The sequence below is a fragment of the Notolepis coatsorum genome (genome assembly GCF_963971535.1).
Source record: "Notolepis coatsorum genome assembly, chromosome: 7".
Taxonomy (NCBI): domain Eukaryota; kingdom Metazoa; phylum Chordata; class Actinopteri; order Aulopiformes; family Paralepididae; genus Notolepis; species Notolepis coatsorum.
Genome location: NC_140171.1, coordinates 117,101,517 through 117,119,704, shown reverse-complemented (window position 1 = coordinate 117,119,704; position 18,188 = coordinate 117,101,517). Strand labels below are relative to the sequence as shown.

The window sequence follows — 18,188 nt, the reverse complement described above, 5'->3', positions numbered from 1 at the left end:
ACATCTGACAAAACCAATCCTATATTTAGCCTTTTCAGAGACAGTTCTCAACACGTTGTATAGAGTTTTATGAGATAGAGTTAGCATATTTTACGACACATTCATGCTAGCTTGCAAGCTAACGTTAATGTTGGATGGTGTTAAGTCTGAAAACAATGCATTATTACACTTAATTCAGTCCATTACCCTCTGCGCCGCATATAGCTTGGTTAGGTGGAGAGTAACGCTATTAAAAGGCAAACCGGCTTCTATAAACAATTGACAACATGCTATGCCAGCCTTTTTTTTATGTTTATTATTTGTACTACCAGATCCAGCGTCCGCCGTCGCTATCACACATCCAATGGAGAGTGCAGGAAGGGAGGGAGGACAAGAGGAGAAAGCCAACGAGCAGCCTGGAGAGGCAGACATGGCAGCAGAGGATTCAGGAGTGACTGTCCCACCTGCACAGGAGGTACAATACCTGAATAATATAATAATAATATTCAGGATACAAATAACAATACCCAAAGAATAATATACAATACCTTAAGTCAGATCAAGTCAAGTCAGATTTAGCCTAATTGTATAGACCAAAATCAAATCAAATCAAATTTATTTGTAAGGCCCCACAACACACGTTAATGTCCCCATGGGCCGGACACGTCTTCTTTAAACAAGTCAAGAAGAAACATACCAATAAGTCAAGAACAAAACAAGAACACCATAAGGTCCAACAAATTTAAAATAAATGCAAATAAATGAATGAATGCAAGCACTCCCAGACATACCCCACACGAAGGTAAGTAAAAACTCACTAAAACCTAACAATAGGGAAAAGTGCACCACAGGCAGTGTGGAGGAGAGAAACCTTAGAAGGGCCATTCAAGGGGGGATCTCCCTTCTTAGATGTCGGTGATCATGTGAGGATTCGCCGTTTCCCTGGACCTTTATTCCCTGTCTCCTCACCTCACCAGCCCCCACCCTTGTGAGAACTTTTGCCTGCCTCCTACTCTTCACCAGCCCCCACCCTTGGACATTCTGTTCCTCTACCTTCACGCACCTGTTGGGAGTTTGCAATCACCTCGGGAGAGTACATAGGTTGCAGACTCCCCTCCAGTCCTTGTCGGGTCGTTCTTGTTACTACAATCTACTGCCGCGTCTCCGGCGTGAGACGTCGTGCCACCCCTGTACATCACCACCTGTCGCTGTTTGCCTGGAGTGGGACGCCGTCTTCGCTCTCTAATTCTCTACGGGAGGTTTTCCAGTGTTCCCACTCCAGACGTCAAGCTGGCGCGCATCGCTCCCTATTTCCACGGGAGGATGCGTCTCTTCGCCCCGGTCCCCTGGGACCCCTGTGTTCTGCGCTGCCCGTCTGCAGCATCCGAGGAGGATCTCCGTGCCAGGCCTGGAGTGGTGTTCCCACTCCAGACGTCAAGCCGGCGCGCATCGCTCCCTATTTCCACGGGAGGATGCGTCTCTTCGCCCCGGTCCCCTGGGACCCCTTTGTTCTGTGCTGCCCGCCTGCAGCACCCGAGGAGGAAGAAGAGGATCTCCGTGCCTGGAGTGGGACACCGTCTTCGCTCTCTAATTCTCTACGGGAGGTTTTCCAGTGTTCCCACTCCAGACGTCAAGCCGGCGCGTCATCGCTCCCTATTTCCACGGGAGGATGGCGCCTCTTCCCCCCGGCCTCCGCTGTCGGGCCCCTGTCCCCGTGCCAGGCCTCCGCCGTCGGGCCCCTGTTCCCGTGCCAGGCCTCCGCCGTCGGAACCCTGTCCTCATCCCTGTAAGCAGCTCTGGCCCTCGCCCTGTCCAAGGCCTTAACCCTGTTCTCTGTCCCTGTCTCCAGCCCGCCTCTCCGGGCCTCTGTCCCTGTCCCCCTCTCCAGTGCCCCTGGTCCTGGCCCTGACACTTAGCCCTGGTCCTTAGCCCTGGCCCTTAGCCTTAGTCCCTTAGCCTGTTCGCCTCTTAAAGGCACAGTGCCGCAGTTTCCATATTTCTTTGTCTCTAGTGTTTTTGTGTTTTCCCTTAAAGGGACTGTGCCGCTTTTTGTTCTATAATAAATATTTGCCCTGTTTTGGCTTACTCTCATACCTGTCTTGTGTTGTGCGATTGGGGTCGGTTACAAACCATAACAGTACGACCCGACCAGTCGATGACCCCAGCCAGCACAGACAGTGTATGTGAGTTTGCCCTTTTTAGTTCCCCTGTTAGTTCCCCTGTTAGTTCCCCTGTTGACTCCCCTGTTAGCTCCCCTGGTAGCCTCGTTAGCTTCCCTGTTAGCTCCCCTGTTAGCCTCGTTAGCTCCCCTGTTAGCTACCCTGTTCCCCACTGCTAGGACTGCCCCTTCAGCTAGCAAGGTCAGTTTCCCCACTGCTAGGACTGCCCCTTCAGCTAGCAAGGTCAGTCTCCCCACTGCTAGGACTGCCCCTTCAGCTAGCAAGGTCAGTTTCCCCACAGCTAGGACTGTCCTTCCAGCTAGCTTGTTCTCCTTTGCTAGTCCAGCCCTGTCTGCTAGCCTAGCTCCGGCAGCTAGCGCAGCCTCTATGCTAATGTAGCAGTACAGCTAGCATAGGCCCTGTAGCTAGCAATGCTCTGGCAGCTACCCAGTCCCTCTGCTAGCCCCACTTTAGGTGTAGCTTCCCCTGCTAGCATGGCCCAGTTTTTTTTTGTTTGTTGCTTTGTCTTGTCCCCTGCCCCGCTGTCTGATTCCGTCATGTTCTGCCCCGTCATGTTAGTGTTCTGTCCGTCATGTTAGTGTTCTGCCCCGTCATGGTAGTTTTTCGGTCGCCCGGTGGCTCCCGTGGAGGGGGAGGTACTGTGAGGATTCGCCGTTTCCCTGGACCTTTATTCCCTGTCTCCTCACCTCACCAGCCCCCACCCTTGTGAGAACTTTTGCCTGCCTCCTACTCTTCACCAGCCCCCACCCTTGGACATTCTGTTCCTCTACCTTCACGCACCTGTTGGGAGTTTGCAATCACCTCGGGAGAGTACATAGGTTGCAGACTCCCCTCCAGTCCTTGTCGGGTCGTTCTTGTTACTACAATCTACTGCCGCGTCTCCGGCGTGAGACGTCGTGCCACCCCTGTACATCACCACCTGTCGCTGTTTGCCTGGAGTGGGACGCCGTCTTCGCTCTCTAATTCTCTACGGGAGGTTTTCCAGTGTTCCCACTCCAGACGTCAAGCTGGCGCGCATCGCTCCCTATTTCCACGGGAGGATGCGTCTCTTCGCCCCGGTCCCCTGGGACCCCTGTGTTCTGCGCTGCCCGTCTGCAGCATCCGAGGAGGATCTCCGTGCCAGGCCTGGAGTGGTGTTCCCACTCCAGACGTCAAGCCGGCGCGCATCGCTCCCTATTTCCACGGGAGGATGCGTCTCTTCGCCCCGGTCCCCTGGGACCCCTTTGTTCTGTGCTGCCCGCCTGCAGCACCCGAGGAGGAAGAAGAGGATCTCCGTGCCTGGAGTGGGACACCGTCTTCGCTCTCTAATTCTCTACGGGAGGTTTTCCAGTGTTCCCACTCCAGACGTCAAGCCGGCGCGTCATCGCTCCCTATTTCCACGGGAGGATGGCGCCTCTTCCCCCCGGCCTCCGCTGTCGGGCCCCTGTCCCCGTGCCAGGCCTCCGCCGTCGGGCCCCTGTTCCCGTGCCAGGCCTCCGCCGTCGGAACCCTGTCCTCATCCCTGTAAGCAGCTCTGGCCCTCGCCCTGTCCAAGGCCTTAACCCTGTTCTCTGTCCCTGTCTCCAGCCCGCCTCTCCGGGCCTCTGTCCCTGTCCCCCTCTCCAGTGCCCCTGGTCCTGACACTTAGCCCTGGTCCTTAGCCCTGGCCCTTAGCCTTAGTCCCTTAGCCTGTTCGTCTCTTAAAGGCACAGTGCCGCAGTTTCCATATTTCTTTGTCTCTAGTGTTTTTGTGTTTTCCCTTAAAGGGACTGTGCCGCTTTTTGTTCTATAATAAATATTTGCCCTGTTTTGGCTTACTCTCATACCTGTCTTGTGTTGTGCGATTGGGGTCGGTTACAAACCATAACAGATCATAATAGTGTTGCAGACGGACAGTTGGTAAGCATGCACTCATGTGTGTAGTGAAACACAGATGAGTGCATGCAATAGCAACTGAACATTTTGAAAAATTAAAGATAGAGCTGATAGCGATAGCAACTGAACATTTTGAAAGATTAAAGATAGAGCTGATAGCGGATCTATTTGAGGCACAGGGGCGGCGCAAAGAGGGTTGCAACCTCCCCGACATCATTGCGGGATGTCCAGCACTCTGGTCACCACTACGAGACCGCCGGAGACAGGGAGACAGGAGGGCACGCAGAGAGGGTCGCATCCTCCCAGCCTTCATCACGGGACGTCCGACACTCCGGTCAACACTCCGGGACAGCAACTCACAGGGAGACAGAGAGACGGGACAGGCGTTAGACAGCTCTCGTGATTGTAGTGGGCGGACATAGCAATAGATACAAGTGGTAAGCATATATGTGAATAGAGTAGATATATGAAGTAAGCATATTATGTGAATAGAATAGAAGTACTTAACCCAGCAATGAAACCACATTGACAGACCACAAACCATGTTGACAGACCACGGACAGAAGATGGTAAGGAGCTGATTACATGTCTCAATGGGCTTCACAGGCCAACAACACCTGGAACAACAACAATAATATTCATGATAAAATAACAATACTTGAATAATAATATGCATGGTAAAATAAGAAATACTGAAGAGCCCTAATGGTCCAGTCCAGGTAATGTATAATTTATATATTATAGGCACATTCTTCACCTCTCAAACTCATCCCAAATTAGTATTTTGTTTTGCAAACACTGCATTTCTTTGAATGATGTCAAGATAGAGGATATTGTTCAAATCTACTTACTTACTCATTTAACTTAGCCTATACTTGTCATTGGATCTTCCCTATCAGATCATTTTAGCTGTTGAACAATTTTAAATCCAGTTTGGCCCATGCGGGTTTGGGGACTTCCTAAAAACTTGGTATCTCATATATAAACCCACCCCTACCTTAATCCTAACCATAACCTCATTGGATCTCACGCCCCAACTATAACCAGCCATTGGACATGGTGCATGGCGCCCGTATGACATATGCAAGTTTTTAGTTAGTCCTGTGTTTGTTCAACTCTGGTGATAACAGTGTGATTTGTTGTGCCCGCAGACAAAAGCAATGTCGGACAGACCACAGAATCATCTAGAAATGACAGAGAAGGAACTGAGCATGTTGCATGCATGGCTAATGATCGAACCATTCAGGGGCATCTGAATAATACACCTCCATTCCCACACCAAACTTAGTGCAAATGATCTATTAATGGATGGTCCTCTATCCGTCTCTCAGGATGTCTTAGAGGACCAGTTTGAGCACCTTGGCCTGGACACAGATGACTCAGACGACCAGTCTACCTTTGCCCACAGTGGAGCTAACCAAGCCTCCCCTGCTGTGCTCAGAGACTCAGGTCAGTGTAACCAAGCCTCCCCTGCTGTGCTCAGAGACTCAGGTCAGTATAACCAAGCCTCCCCTGCTGTGCTCAGAGACTCAGGTCAGTGTAACCAAGCCTCCCCTGCTGTGCTCAGAGACTCAGGTCAGTATAACCAAGCCTCCCCTGCTGTGCTCAGAGACTCAGGTCAGTATAACCAAGCCTCCCCTGCTGTGCTCAGAGATTCAGGTCAGTGTAACCAAGCCTCCCCTGCTGTGCTCAGAGACTCAGGTCAGTGTAACCAAGCCTCCCCTGCTGTGCTCAGAGACTCGGGTCAGTCACACACTCACCCCACCATGGAGAATGTAGGCCTTGCAGTGTAGATTTGTGCATCATAATCTCACTAAGGGTACAGGACAAATGATTGGTATCTTTAATTGATGCACTATACAGTATGTATACTAGTTGTACCGATATATAGAAATGTATGTCTGAAAAGAAGTATAATGTATGAAGCCTCTAACACTTTTTATTGAATGTATGGATGGATTCATATATTTGGTAAATTGTTTGTTGTTGTATAAAAACAGTTCTTAACCAATCACATGCTTTGATTGGGGTATGCAAGTTATTGCACAAATACAACTGAGAATATTTATTTTTTTGATTTTATTTTCCTGTGATAAAACATTATTTCATTTAATGGGTGTCTCGTGCAGATGTGCTATTCAAGCGTTGGTTTGTGTCTTGCTTTTAGAATATGGACCTTTGTTGCTATTTGGGGAGGATCCGGTGGTATATTTATTCTAATGCCTTAGTGTCGTTTATGCATAGGAATAATACAGGAACTGAATTTGAATGACCAACTTCCAACAGTTGCCAATGCTTTGAAATGAGTCAACTTGCCATAATGTTGAATGACACATACATGTAGATTGAGTTGAATTAAGATGGTACTTTATATAGTAGAACATCCCATTGCCAAAAATATATATAATAATAATAATAATAATAATAATAATAATAATAATAATAATAATAATAATAATAATAATAATAATAATAATAATAATAATAATAATAATAATAATAATAATAATAATAATAATAATAATAATAATAATAATAATAATAATAATAATAATAATAATAATAATAATAATAATAATAATAATAATAATAATAATAATAATAATACAAGAAAACTAGTCTTATTGATTGGCTATTTTCTTTTAGAGAATAGCCTTTATAAATTCATTTCTGCCTTCAAATGGGGTCATGTTTACCCTTTTCATGAGGATAGTCTAACTGGTATGGTATTCATAACGTAGGTAGTGGAAATGTTCTGAAAGCTGACTGAAGTTCACAACTTAAAACGTAAAGCTGACTTAAAAAAAATTATAATAAATTAAATTAAATGTCTGAGCCTGTGAAAGTTTGATTTGCAGTGGACTTATTGTAAATGTAGTCTTGCTTAGTAAGTTAATAATATATCTTTGAATGTTCATATTCCCATCTTTTTCCTCTGTCATTATGACTTTGCATTTAGCTAGCTAAATCGTTAGCCTCAGTGACGGTGACTTCAAAGCGATGTGCCTGGTTGCCTAGCAACGGTGTCCTCATGGCTCCAACCGCTTGAACGTCAAGCATAGCGTGTACTTCATTTCCCGAGACCACAAACTCACAAGTTCCATTTGAAGGCAGTATTATAACGGTAAGAATAACGGTAACTAAGATATCTAACGTTAGATAAAGTTATCGCTAAAAAAACAAGAGTTGCATTGTCTTAGGAGGCAAATAAGACAAACGTTAGTGCATACAGTAAGTTGTCACATTGTGTAACGTTAGATGTTTAACATATACGTTACATTGTTGATTTTTTAACCAGGGTTATAGCATTCATGCTAGCTTGCAAGCTAACGTTAATGTTGGATGGTGTTAAGTCTGAAAACAATGCATTATTACACTTAATTCAGTCCATTACCCTCTGCGCCGCATATAGCTTGGTTAGGTGGAGAGTAACGTTATTAAAAGGCAAACCGGCTTCTATAAACAATTGACAACATGCTATGCCAGCCTTTTTTTTATGTTTATTATTTGTACTACCAGATCCAGCCTCCGCCGTCGCTATCACAGGTCCAATAGAGAGTGCAGGAAGGGAGGGAGGACGGGAGGAGAAAGCCAACGAGCTGCCTGGAGAGGCAGACATGGCAGCAGAGGATTCAGGAGTGACTGTCCCACCTGAACAGGAGGTACAATACCTGAATAATATAATAATAATATTCAGGATACAAATAACAATACCTAAAGAATAATAATATACAATACCTTAAGTCAGATCAAGTCAAGTCAGATTTAGCCTAATTGTATAGACCAAAATCACATTACATGTCTCAATGGGCTTCACAGGCCAACAACACCTGGAACAACAACAATAATATTCATGATAAAATAACAATACTTGAATAATAATATGCATGGTAAAATAAAAATACTGAAGAGCCCTAATGGTCCAGTCCAGGTAATGTATCATTTATATATTATAGGCACATTCTTCACCTCTCAAACTCATTCCAAATTAGTATTTTGTTTTGCAAACACTGCATTTCTTTGAATGATGTCAAGATACTAATTTAACTTAGCCTATACTTGTCATTGGATCTTCCCTATCAGATCATTTTAGCTGTTGAACAATTTTAAATCCAGTTTGGCCCATGAGGGTTTGGGGACTTCCTAAAAACTTGGTATCTCATATATAAACCCACCCCTACCTTAATCCTAACCATAACCTCATTGGATCTCACGCCCCACCATAACCAGCCATTGGACATGGTGCGACATACCAAGTTTTTAGTTAGTCCTGTGTTTGTTCAACTCTGATGATAACAGTGTGATTTGTTGTGCCCTCAGACAAAAGAAATGTCGGACAGACCACAGAATCATCTAGAAATGACAGTGAAGGAACTGAGCATGTTGCATGCATGGCTAATGATCGAACCATTCAGGGGCATCTGAATAATACACCTCCATTCCCACACCAAATTTAGTGCAAATGATCTATTAATGGATGGTCCTCTCTATCTGTCTCTCAGGATGTCTTAGAGGAGGAGTTTGAGCACCTTGGCCTGGACACAGATGACTCAGACGACCAGTCTACCTTTGCCCACAGTGGAGCTAACCAAGCCTCCCCTGCTGTGCTCAGAGACTCAGGTCAGTATAACCAAGCCTCCCCTGCTGTGCTCAGAGACTCAGGTCAGTGTAACCAAGCCTCCCCTGCTGTGCTCAGAGATTCAGGTCAGTGTAACCAAGCCTCCCCTGCTGTGCTCAGAGACTCGGGTCAGTGTAACCAAGCCTCCCCTGCTGTGCTCAGAGACTCAGGTCAGTATAACCAAGCCTCCCCTGCTGTGCTCAGAGACTCAGGTCAGTGTAACCAAGCCTCCCCTGCTGTGCTCAGAGACTCAGGTCAGTGTAACCAAGCCTCCCCTGCTGTGCTCAGAGACTCAGGTCAGTGTAACCAAGCCTCCCCTGCTGTGCTCAGAGACTCAGGTCAGTCACACACTCACCCCACCATGGAGAATGTAGGCCTTGCAGTGTAGATTTGTGCATCATAATCTCACTAAGGGTACAGGACAAATGATTGGTATCTTTAATTGATGCACTATACAGTAATACACTATGTAGTTGTACCGATATGAAAATGTTGGCTGATAACCCATAATACATTTATGATCAAATCAGCAATATTTACAGATATCGCTATGGCGTTGTCTGTATAACAAGAAATGTCCTACGGTTATCCAATTTTGTATGCACTGAAATCGACAAGTACCCAAACAAAACCCACGTGGCAAAAAAACAAAACAACAACACAAATACCTACACAGCTAGACAGAGAAATGTCCATATCATGCATCCCTAGATTGAAGATCTGTTTTGTCCTTGTCGGTGTTAGACCATCTTGCCATTGTGCCAGAGCCACCTGCGTACCTCAATGCAGCTGAGACCGCTGAGCATCATGGATCATCACCTGATGAAGAGGAGGAGGAGGAGCTCATTATTCTGGACCCTGAACATGTCAGCTGCTTCTCCTTCAATATTTATTAATTGCATTTTTATACATTTTTATATATATATATATATATATATATATATATATATATATATATATATATATATATATATATATATATATATATATATATATATATATATATATATATATATATAAATGGTAAATGGCTGCATTTATATAGTGCTTTTATCCAAAGTGCTTTACAATGTGTTCCTCACATTTTACCCATTCACTCGCACATTCACACACCAACAGCAGAGGCAACCATGCAAGGTGCCAACCTGCTCAACAGGAGCAGTTAGGGGTTAAGTGTCTTGCTCAAGGACACTTTCAACATGCTGCCGGGAGGAGCGGGAATCGAACCGGGAACATCCATATTACCAGACAACAGCTCTATGTCCCGACCCACTGTCACCCCCAATAACAGTGTAATCGTTTGTAATAGTGTGCTAGTGTAACAGCGTAATAGAATAGTCTGCATTTGTTAAATACAGTAGGCATTTTGTTTGCTCTACTGAGCACACCTTTCTAGTTTGACCTGTTCTAGTAGATCGGGACACAAACTACTGTGTGGATTTACAGAAATGTGGTGGAGAATGGAGATGTCATTATTCTCATATTTTCTTTTTACTTAAACATTTTAATTATCCATGAAGGGGACACACAAAATACAGCCATACGTGTTTACAGTATATATCTAACAATTAAGAAAGCATTTACTTCTGTGCTGGACTGGTGTATATCCAACAGTAGTTATATTTAGGGCTGTCTTAAATACTTCGAAGCTTCGAAGCTTCGTTCGATGGCACAAGCTTCGAACATTAAAAAAAATCGAAGTTTAAAAAAAAATATATATATATATATATATATATATATATTTTTTTTTTTTTTTTTTTACTTCGATTTGTGTGTGTGTGTGTGTGTGTGTGTGTGTGTGTGTGTGTGTGTGTGTGTGTGTGTGTGTGTGTGTGTGTGTGTGTGTGTGTGTGTGTGTGTGTGTGTGTGTGTGTGTGTGTGTGTGTGCGTGTGTGTGTGTGTGTGGGGGGGGGGGCATTGGGTGGGGCCCGGGGGCAAATACACTGGAGGAAAGTAACCCAGCTTAGCACTGCCCAAATTATATCATCACTATTGCCTGTTTGAAGGATATCATCCTCAAACACATATACACCTACATGCCTTGTAGAATTCCACACATAAGAAAGAAAGATACTGGGATGAATAAACAAAATAGGAAATAAATGTAGAAATGCATGCAATACATAAATAAATATGAATCTCCATTTATGAAATAGAACATTTAGATAAGGTGCTACTGAGATGTTTTGGTGAGTTCTTTGTTTTTTTGTGGAAGTAGCCCTTCTTAAAAATGCATGAACATTCACTGATAATTGGTCTGTAGTGGAGTCTACAAGGTCTACATTGCCGGACCATGTAGAATCCGGACCTTGTAGACTGACAAAAATCATTTGGGGGATTGGTACTGGTAGTTCCCATGAAATATGAAGTTGTTCAAACGACAACAGCGATCCACCTTGAATTAAATCACACAGCCGAGTGAAACCTTGTTGGCTGAGTCACGAAAGGGGCTACTTAATTCATTAATCCAATCCACTTTATTTATAGAGCACATTTAAAAACAACAAAGTTTACGAAAGTGCTGTACAAGTCCCACAACATAAAAAAAAATTAAATAAAAATGTTTAAAAAAAAAATTGTCTTTACATGTAATGCCGTTTTCCTCTGCTTGCAGCCCCTGATGAAAAGGTACCAGTCTGCCAGGAAGAAGGATCTCGTCCAACAGCTGGAGAGACTCAAAGTGGACCTGAAAGAAAAGGTTAGTCTTTCCACTTCTGTCCAGCAGAGGGCAGCATGGCTTTTCTAGAATCCACAATGGGGGACTGTATTAAAGCTGCCTTCAAGTCCTCCTGGGAAGTTCCTACTTTCCTAGTTATATTTCGTATTGCATCGCGTCCCGCTCTGAGCCTTACGAGATACTCCTATCTCCTGTGATACCTAATGTATCTCCCACGAATAAAAACACATGCACCCCACCTGTATGGGGCCCCGCCCCTTATGGTGGCACCGCCCATATAACCATGACCCTGGTCATGAAACACCCTTCCTCTATTTTCGTCCCAGCGTATTGGATGCGTGCACCATACGAGCTAGCGGAATGAAAAGATTAAGGAAGATTAATAATGTTGGAAGCTTACCGGAGGTTGCTGGCCCCTGGCATCTTCGACGCATGTTTTCGGCGACACGACGGGCCTGTGATGTTCCTCGTTTGATGACTGCACATCGAGGTTCAGCTGTACAAGGCTGGCTGTCGGGCCAGCTTGTACTCAGGTAGGCCCTGTGTCTTCAGGCATGGGTATTAGTGTTAGTAATGCTGGTTTGTTTTGTTAACACAACCATGTTGTGTGTTGGCGCCGGGGGCAGGATGGTTTGGTGAACGTTCTCTGCAGGGAACGGTTTCCAAGCTGTCTTGGGCGTGCTGCTAAAACATCTAAAGCTATGCTAACATGCTATCGCTACTGCCGCATGCTATTACTACTGCTAATTGCTATGCTGTTTTAATGTCTCCGCCGTGAGATGTTGTCACTCTCCCGCCTCTTGCCCGGTTCATCAATGAAGGTCAGTCGGTAGCTGTTGTGGGGTTTTTGAGTTCTATTTACCTTTTTCGGGTAAATAGGATGACAACGGGGTAGGTCGTGGCTAGGTTCCTAGCCAGGTATTTTACCTTGTGTTCCGGCGGGGTTTGTTGAACGGTGTTCCCATCTGGGTTGGCGTCGGGTAGTGGGGCTATGGGTCCAGCCGACATGATAAACATGTTGCGTGTCTGTGCACAGGCAATTGTTGTCTTGTATCCCACATTGCCTGGCGTTAGGCTGCAGTAGTATAAGGGCAGGGCCGCCTGGGAGAAATGTGAGGCCCTGTGCGTTTTTAGACGCGAGGCCCCCCATCTCCTGGGGCGGCCCTGTGTAGGGGGCTATTGTTTCGTTTTGTCACTCTGCTATGAGAAGGTCTGTCTTGCTACAGCTTTCTCTCCTCTCAAACCATTCATACTGACGGTCAATCGGTATACTGGGGGAGTAGTGCGGGGGGGGGCTTTGTTTACCTTTTTTGGTAAATGGGCTAAACTAGGGCTGGTGTTCTGTTGTGAATATTTTGAATGAAGACGGGTCTGGTCCATCTCCCCTTAACTTTGTGTGTATGGGTTTGCTCATTCTACAGTTTTTGTGGTTTAGCTCTTTTATTCATTTAACCTTTTCATGGTGCACACCACAGTGGAGGGTGCTGTTTGCAATCACCACTGGTACTCCATGTTAACGTCAGTCCTTTGTTTTTGATATATTGAAACAATGCCCCGCCCGGCCGACACCTTGGGTGGGTCGGCCTGGCGAGTGGCTGGTGGGCTGTTAAGGCTTGTACCGCCACGGTATGGAATTGGCAACGATTAGAACTGTGTTCGAATTGGTGTTTTTTCTATTAAAAAAAATGGTGTCTGGTGGAGGGGCCTTGGGGCCAGCCGACGTCGACACATCGCGCGAGGTTGTTGACGTTATTAGCTTTGACCCAGCCGCAAGCTATAACCGCTCAGGGTTCCCCTCTCCGCAGCGGATTTTGGTCTTCTGCTGGAGCGCGGGCGGTATTGTCCTAGGCCCTACACCGCCTCACACCGCGCAGCCAGAAGAAGAGAGAGCACGGCCTCGTCAGCGGCGATGACGGGGCCCTCGACAGGCGGCCATGTTTTTCCCCCGCCAGAGGTATCCTGGGCGTTGATTCGACAGGTGTCCACAAGGCCGACAGCCTTGGCGGCCGAGGGATCGGCCATGTAGGATGGGTTCGGCTTGAACAAACAAGCCGTCACCGTCCTGCCGCGAGCAGCCCGCTCTCCGATCACTCCCTTCCCCAACACCAGCGGAAGAAGTGGGCTCTAAAAAAGTATGATTGTTTCCTTTGGCTGCGGGCCGCGTGCCTTCGTTGATGCGCGGGCGGCCCCCCTTTTCGCTTCTCATGGGGACAGGGGCTGACACCCAGTTGATGGCTGAGCCTGGGTCTGTCCGTGAGAATGTTGTGCTGTCAAGCGGCTCCCACACCTTGAACTGTGTTGGTTGAGCCTGGTGTTACGTCTGTCAACTTAAGTGTTGTCAGCAGGGGGGCTCGAAACCTTTTGAGGCACACAGTGCGGGCTTCCCCGGCCTCGCCTTCGCCAGGCCAGGTATCATGTTGGTGCTCCCACTCCTGAAATATTGGCAAGTGGTCGCAGCTCACATGGTTTGGGGTGGTAGTAATATCACTGCAGGGCTACGGTGTGTAGGAACCCATGGGGGCCTTACACCTTGCATGTCCGGCTGCAGAACAACTCCTTCAGCATGTTCTGGAGGGGTGTTCAGTGGGGGGGCTTTTTTGATCGGAAGCCCCCCGTATCAAACAGGCCCTTTCTGTCGGGGTTCCCCCTTGGGTGCGATTGCCTCGTGGGTGGTGTCAGGGCAGGTGTTCCGACACGGAACGCGCTCCTCGCACGGTTCCAGGGTTGTCTTCGCACAGCGGGGGGACCGGGCCAACTATCTACAGTTCCTGGCGGACCTGCGCCACGTGACGGCGGGTGCGTTGGGAGTGTCGTCACATATGACTACGGCAGTACCATATGTCGAGGTAGATGGAGAGAATGGTGAGGCGGGGACTTGTGTTTACACAACCCCACCCGTTTTCAGGTTTGGTACAGACCCTGTTGTCGGGGTCTCCAGCAGGGACAGCTCTGGTCGACGAGATCCAATCTCTGTGGACGAAGCAAGCCATCGTCGTGGCGTTCTCCTCCCGGTGTTCTCTGCCCGAGAAGTCGGGAGGGAGGGGTGTAAGACCCAGGCTGGACCTGTCCCATGGGAAGGTTCAGCATTTTTTGGATCGTCTCCTACCTGTTGAACACTGTCAGGTGGGGGTCTGGTTCTCCTCCATAGACCTGTAGGATGCGTATGCGCATCCCCGATCTTCCATCCTAGGGCTTACCTACGCTTCCTTTGCAGGGTTAGCGTATGAGTACCAGAGGCTGCCGTTCGGTTTTCTCTGGCTCCCCGCATCTTCACCAAGTGCGTGGAGGCCGCACTGGGGCCTCTGCGTCATCCGGGGTTACGGAGTGTTCTGCCCTGATGACGTTCTGGTCCTTCGCGGTCAAGGTGGATCGTCAGGTCTCGTACCAGGCAGGTCTCTACCAGCCTGGGGTTGCTGTAGACTGGATGTAGAGTATTCCTCTTCCCAGTCAACGGTTGGAGGGCTATGGGCATCCATCTCAGAGCGTGTTGTCAACACGCTCGGGAGGTTCCGTCCTAGGACGGTTACGGCGCTGTCTCACGTCGCGTTTTCACCGACGCCTCCCTCGCTGGTGATGCGTCGGGCCAACGCAGTAGGGGGCAGCTGGCAAACCATGCTGCCCGGTCTGCGCTACGTTCAATGTGTTGGTGTTGAAAGCGGTCCTTCTGGTCCACAAATGGTGTTGATCAGGACGGACGATACGACGTCAGTGTCGTGTATCGACAGACAGGGAGGAGTACGCTCCCCCTGTCTGCACCAGGCGGCGGGCGGCTGGCTATGGGCGTCCTCCATCTGCGCGGCCTAAGGGCTCCCCACATCCCCGGCAGGGAGAATGTGGGTGCAGGTGTACTGTCGCGGGGCGGCCCTCATCCTGACGGGTGAGGATTGTGTCTGGACATGGCCAGGCAGGTCTGGGACCGATGCCGTGCCGCCAGGGATTCTTCCCCATACATCTGTTAGGTCAGTTGTTGGGACGGGTACGTTGAGGGGCGCAGGTTCTTGATCCTGATGGTGTTACCATCTGGAATGCGCATGCTCCCTCCACTGTCGCGCTTACGCGGGCAGATGACGTATGTTCCAAGTGTGGTGTAAGGCGGGGGGCCGGGACTCAGTCTCCTGCCCCCTGGATGCTGTCCTTAGTTACCTCCAGTCTCTCCTTGATAGACTGTCGGCTTCGACGGTGAGGGTATATGCAGCAGCTATATCCTCCTATCATGAGGGGTTTGAGGGGATGTCTTGTTCAGCCACCCTCTTGTGAAGCGTTTCCTGCTTGGCGCTCGACGCGTTAAGCCGGTGCAACGCTCCTTGGCTCCGACTTGGGATCTTCAATTGGTCCTCGGTCGGTTGTCCTTGGCCCCGTTTGAGCCGCTCGAGCGGGCGCCGTTGGGACAGCTGTCCTTCAGGACCGCGTTCCTTCTGGCTGTCACTTCCGCTAAACGCGTAGGTGAGCTCTGTGCTCTCTCGGTACGTCCAGAGTGCCTGTCTTTTCGGACCGATTGCGGTGTCACTCTGCGACCTAATCCTGCTTTCGTGCCTAAGAATATCCGGAGTTCCTTCCGCTCCCGGGATATTGTGGTTCAGGCGTTTCGTCCTCCTCCTCACACTAGTGAGTTAGATGCGGGCCTTCACCTGTCATGTCCAGTCCGTGCTTGGGGATTTACCTCAGCCGTACTCAGGATTTCAGGGTTACCGACCAGCATTTTGTCTGTTACGGTGGGGCTCGTGCTGGTAAGGCACTGTCGGAGCCTTATGTATGGGTATGGGCCGCAGTGTGTTGAGTCACACGTGGTTCCGCCTGTACGGTGTGTTCAAGGGGTTCTGGCTCCCTCTTGTTCGCATTCAGGTGGAGTTGACTGCGCCCCCCCTTCGTTAGGAAGGATGGGGTGACAGGGCTCCCCGCACCCCTTGATGTGGGCTTACGGGTCCTCAGGGGGTACATCTGTCGGGTCTCGCGCCCGCTCTTCCCCATTATCTCGTAAGGCTCAGAGCGGGACGCGATGCAATACGAAATATAACGATAGGTTATGTAGATAACCTAGTTATGTTAGTATTGGCTAAGCGTCCCGCTCTGCGCGCCCTGAGTTCCCTCTTGAGGGATCTTTTCCTGGGACGGGTTTTGGCGAGGAAGGGTGTTTCATGACCAGGGTCATGGTTATATGGGCGGTGCCACCATAAGGGGCGGGGCCCCATACAGGTGGGGTGCATGTGTTTTTATTCGTGGGAGATACATTAGGTATCACAGGAGATAGGAGTATCTCGTAAGGCTCAGAGCGGGACGCTTAGCCAATACTAATATAACTAATATAACTAATATATCGTTCAGAATGTTGAATGTCACACTCGAGTGCTTTGGTTGGGAACAGGGTTCTTATTAGTCGGAAACTCAGAAATAACAACAATAGGGATGCAATGAAATACAAATTTAATTAAATATATAACATTTTAGGAGCTCGTTTTATCTCATAAATTGTGCAACACACAACTATATTACACAAAACAAATGTAACCAAATGTAATAAGTGGTTTTGAGCCACTAATAATGATTTGAAGCATTTGTCTGTGTTTTGGCTAGAGCTGGGCGATATGGACAACATCATAAAATCAATCAATATGTTTCTTAGTTTTGATGATATAACGGTATTTTATGGTGATTCACCATAGATTCCCAGTCCAAATTACAATGTGATATCACATTTCTTTAATGTCTATCCTGTAATACAGTTGTCATGATGCTGTAAACGCTCCATTTTATTTTATTTTACTTTATTTAAAACTGCTGCAAGGATATTTTTTTATACTTACAAATATACATTACATTACAAAGAGAGGGCACAGCAAACAGATGCAAGTCACATAGGAGGAAAACTGATACAAGTTCTGATTGACTGTTTGACCACTGTTTCCTGTCTCTGTTCTCTGCCCCGCCCCCCTAGCTGTCAATGGAGAAGACAGAGGCCAGCCACATTGAGGAGTTGGGTGGGGAGCTGTTTAGAGTGCAGGAGCAGCAGGCCAGACTCCAGGCCTGTCTGGAGGACAAGCACAAGACCATTCAACAGGCAGCAGCTGAGCGCCAGCAGGCCCAGGATCAGTTGGAGACGATGAGGAGCGAGTATCACAGGAAAGCAGGCCAGACTGCCAAAGAGAGGCTCAATGGTAAGACAATTGACCTATCTCAAACTCAAACTCTTGATCCTCCAATCACAACTGTTGCCTTCCTCTGACAGTTGTGATCGGAGGATAAAAAAAAGAGGGAGGCATTCAAGATATGTCAATTACTGCCTAACTGGCAACGGTGCTCCTGTCAAAAGCTGCACTGTTATCAGGGGGAGATATGGTTGAACACAATTTGTTATTTGTGAGGAAATGTAATTGATAGCACTTTACTTGAGGCATAAATCTATTACACAGTATACTGAATTTGTTATATTAGTGTATATGAACCATTTGATAATGTGTCTTCATGAAGCAAATTGTAAACTTAATTTACTTTCTTTGTAAGTTACTCTAGTCATTGATATACTGTAGGGCATTATGAGTTATAATTTGTGTTATTACACTCCTATATTGCATTATGGGTATCTTTATACAATTATGTAAATATTATTGTTGCAAACTTTGAGTATCATATATTAAATAATATTATGTCGTTAATTTAATTTCCTAGTACAGTGTAAATACTGTGAATGAGTGTTTATTTAATTGTATTTATTCATTAAAAGTCTTATCCCAACAGCAACAAGACAGTATCACTGCTGCACTTTGAGACTGAATCCATTCCTTTGACGCTATCCCTCTGTGAGTGTGTCTGTGTGTCTGTGTGTGTGTACTGTATGTGTGTGTGTGTGTGTGTGTGTACTGTATGTGTGTGTGTGTGTGTGTGT

The 18,188-nt window shown here is 47.2% G+C and overlaps 1 protein-coding gene across 1 annotated transcript in view; it reads left to right on the top strand.

The window, feature by feature from the left end:
* Positions 1 to 343: 343 nt before the first annotated feature.
* The window catches only part of ccdc40 (coiled-coil domain 40 molecular ruler complex subunit), a gene marked incomplete at both ends in the record, with an annotated part of 61,118 nt that continues 43,273 nt past the window's right edge, over positions 344 to 18,188 (top strand). Inside the window, 7 exons of the mRNA XM_084318355.1 lie at positions 344 to 454; positions 5,345 to 5,462; positions 5,581 to 5,714; positions 8,516 to 8,969; positions 9,376 to 9,497; positions 11,246 to 11,329; positions 17,241 to 17,460. Coding sequence (XP_084174481.1) covers positions 344 to 454; positions 5,345 to 5,462; positions 5,581 to 5,714; positions 8,516 to 8,969; positions 9,376 to 9,497; positions 11,246 to 11,329; positions 17,241 to 17,460 — 1,243 coding nt within the window. The remainder of the gene's footprint in view (positions 455 to 5,344; positions 5,463 to 5,580; positions 5,715 to 8,515; positions 8,970 to 9,375; positions 9,498 to 11,245; positions 11,330 to 17,240; positions 17,461 to 18,188) is intronic.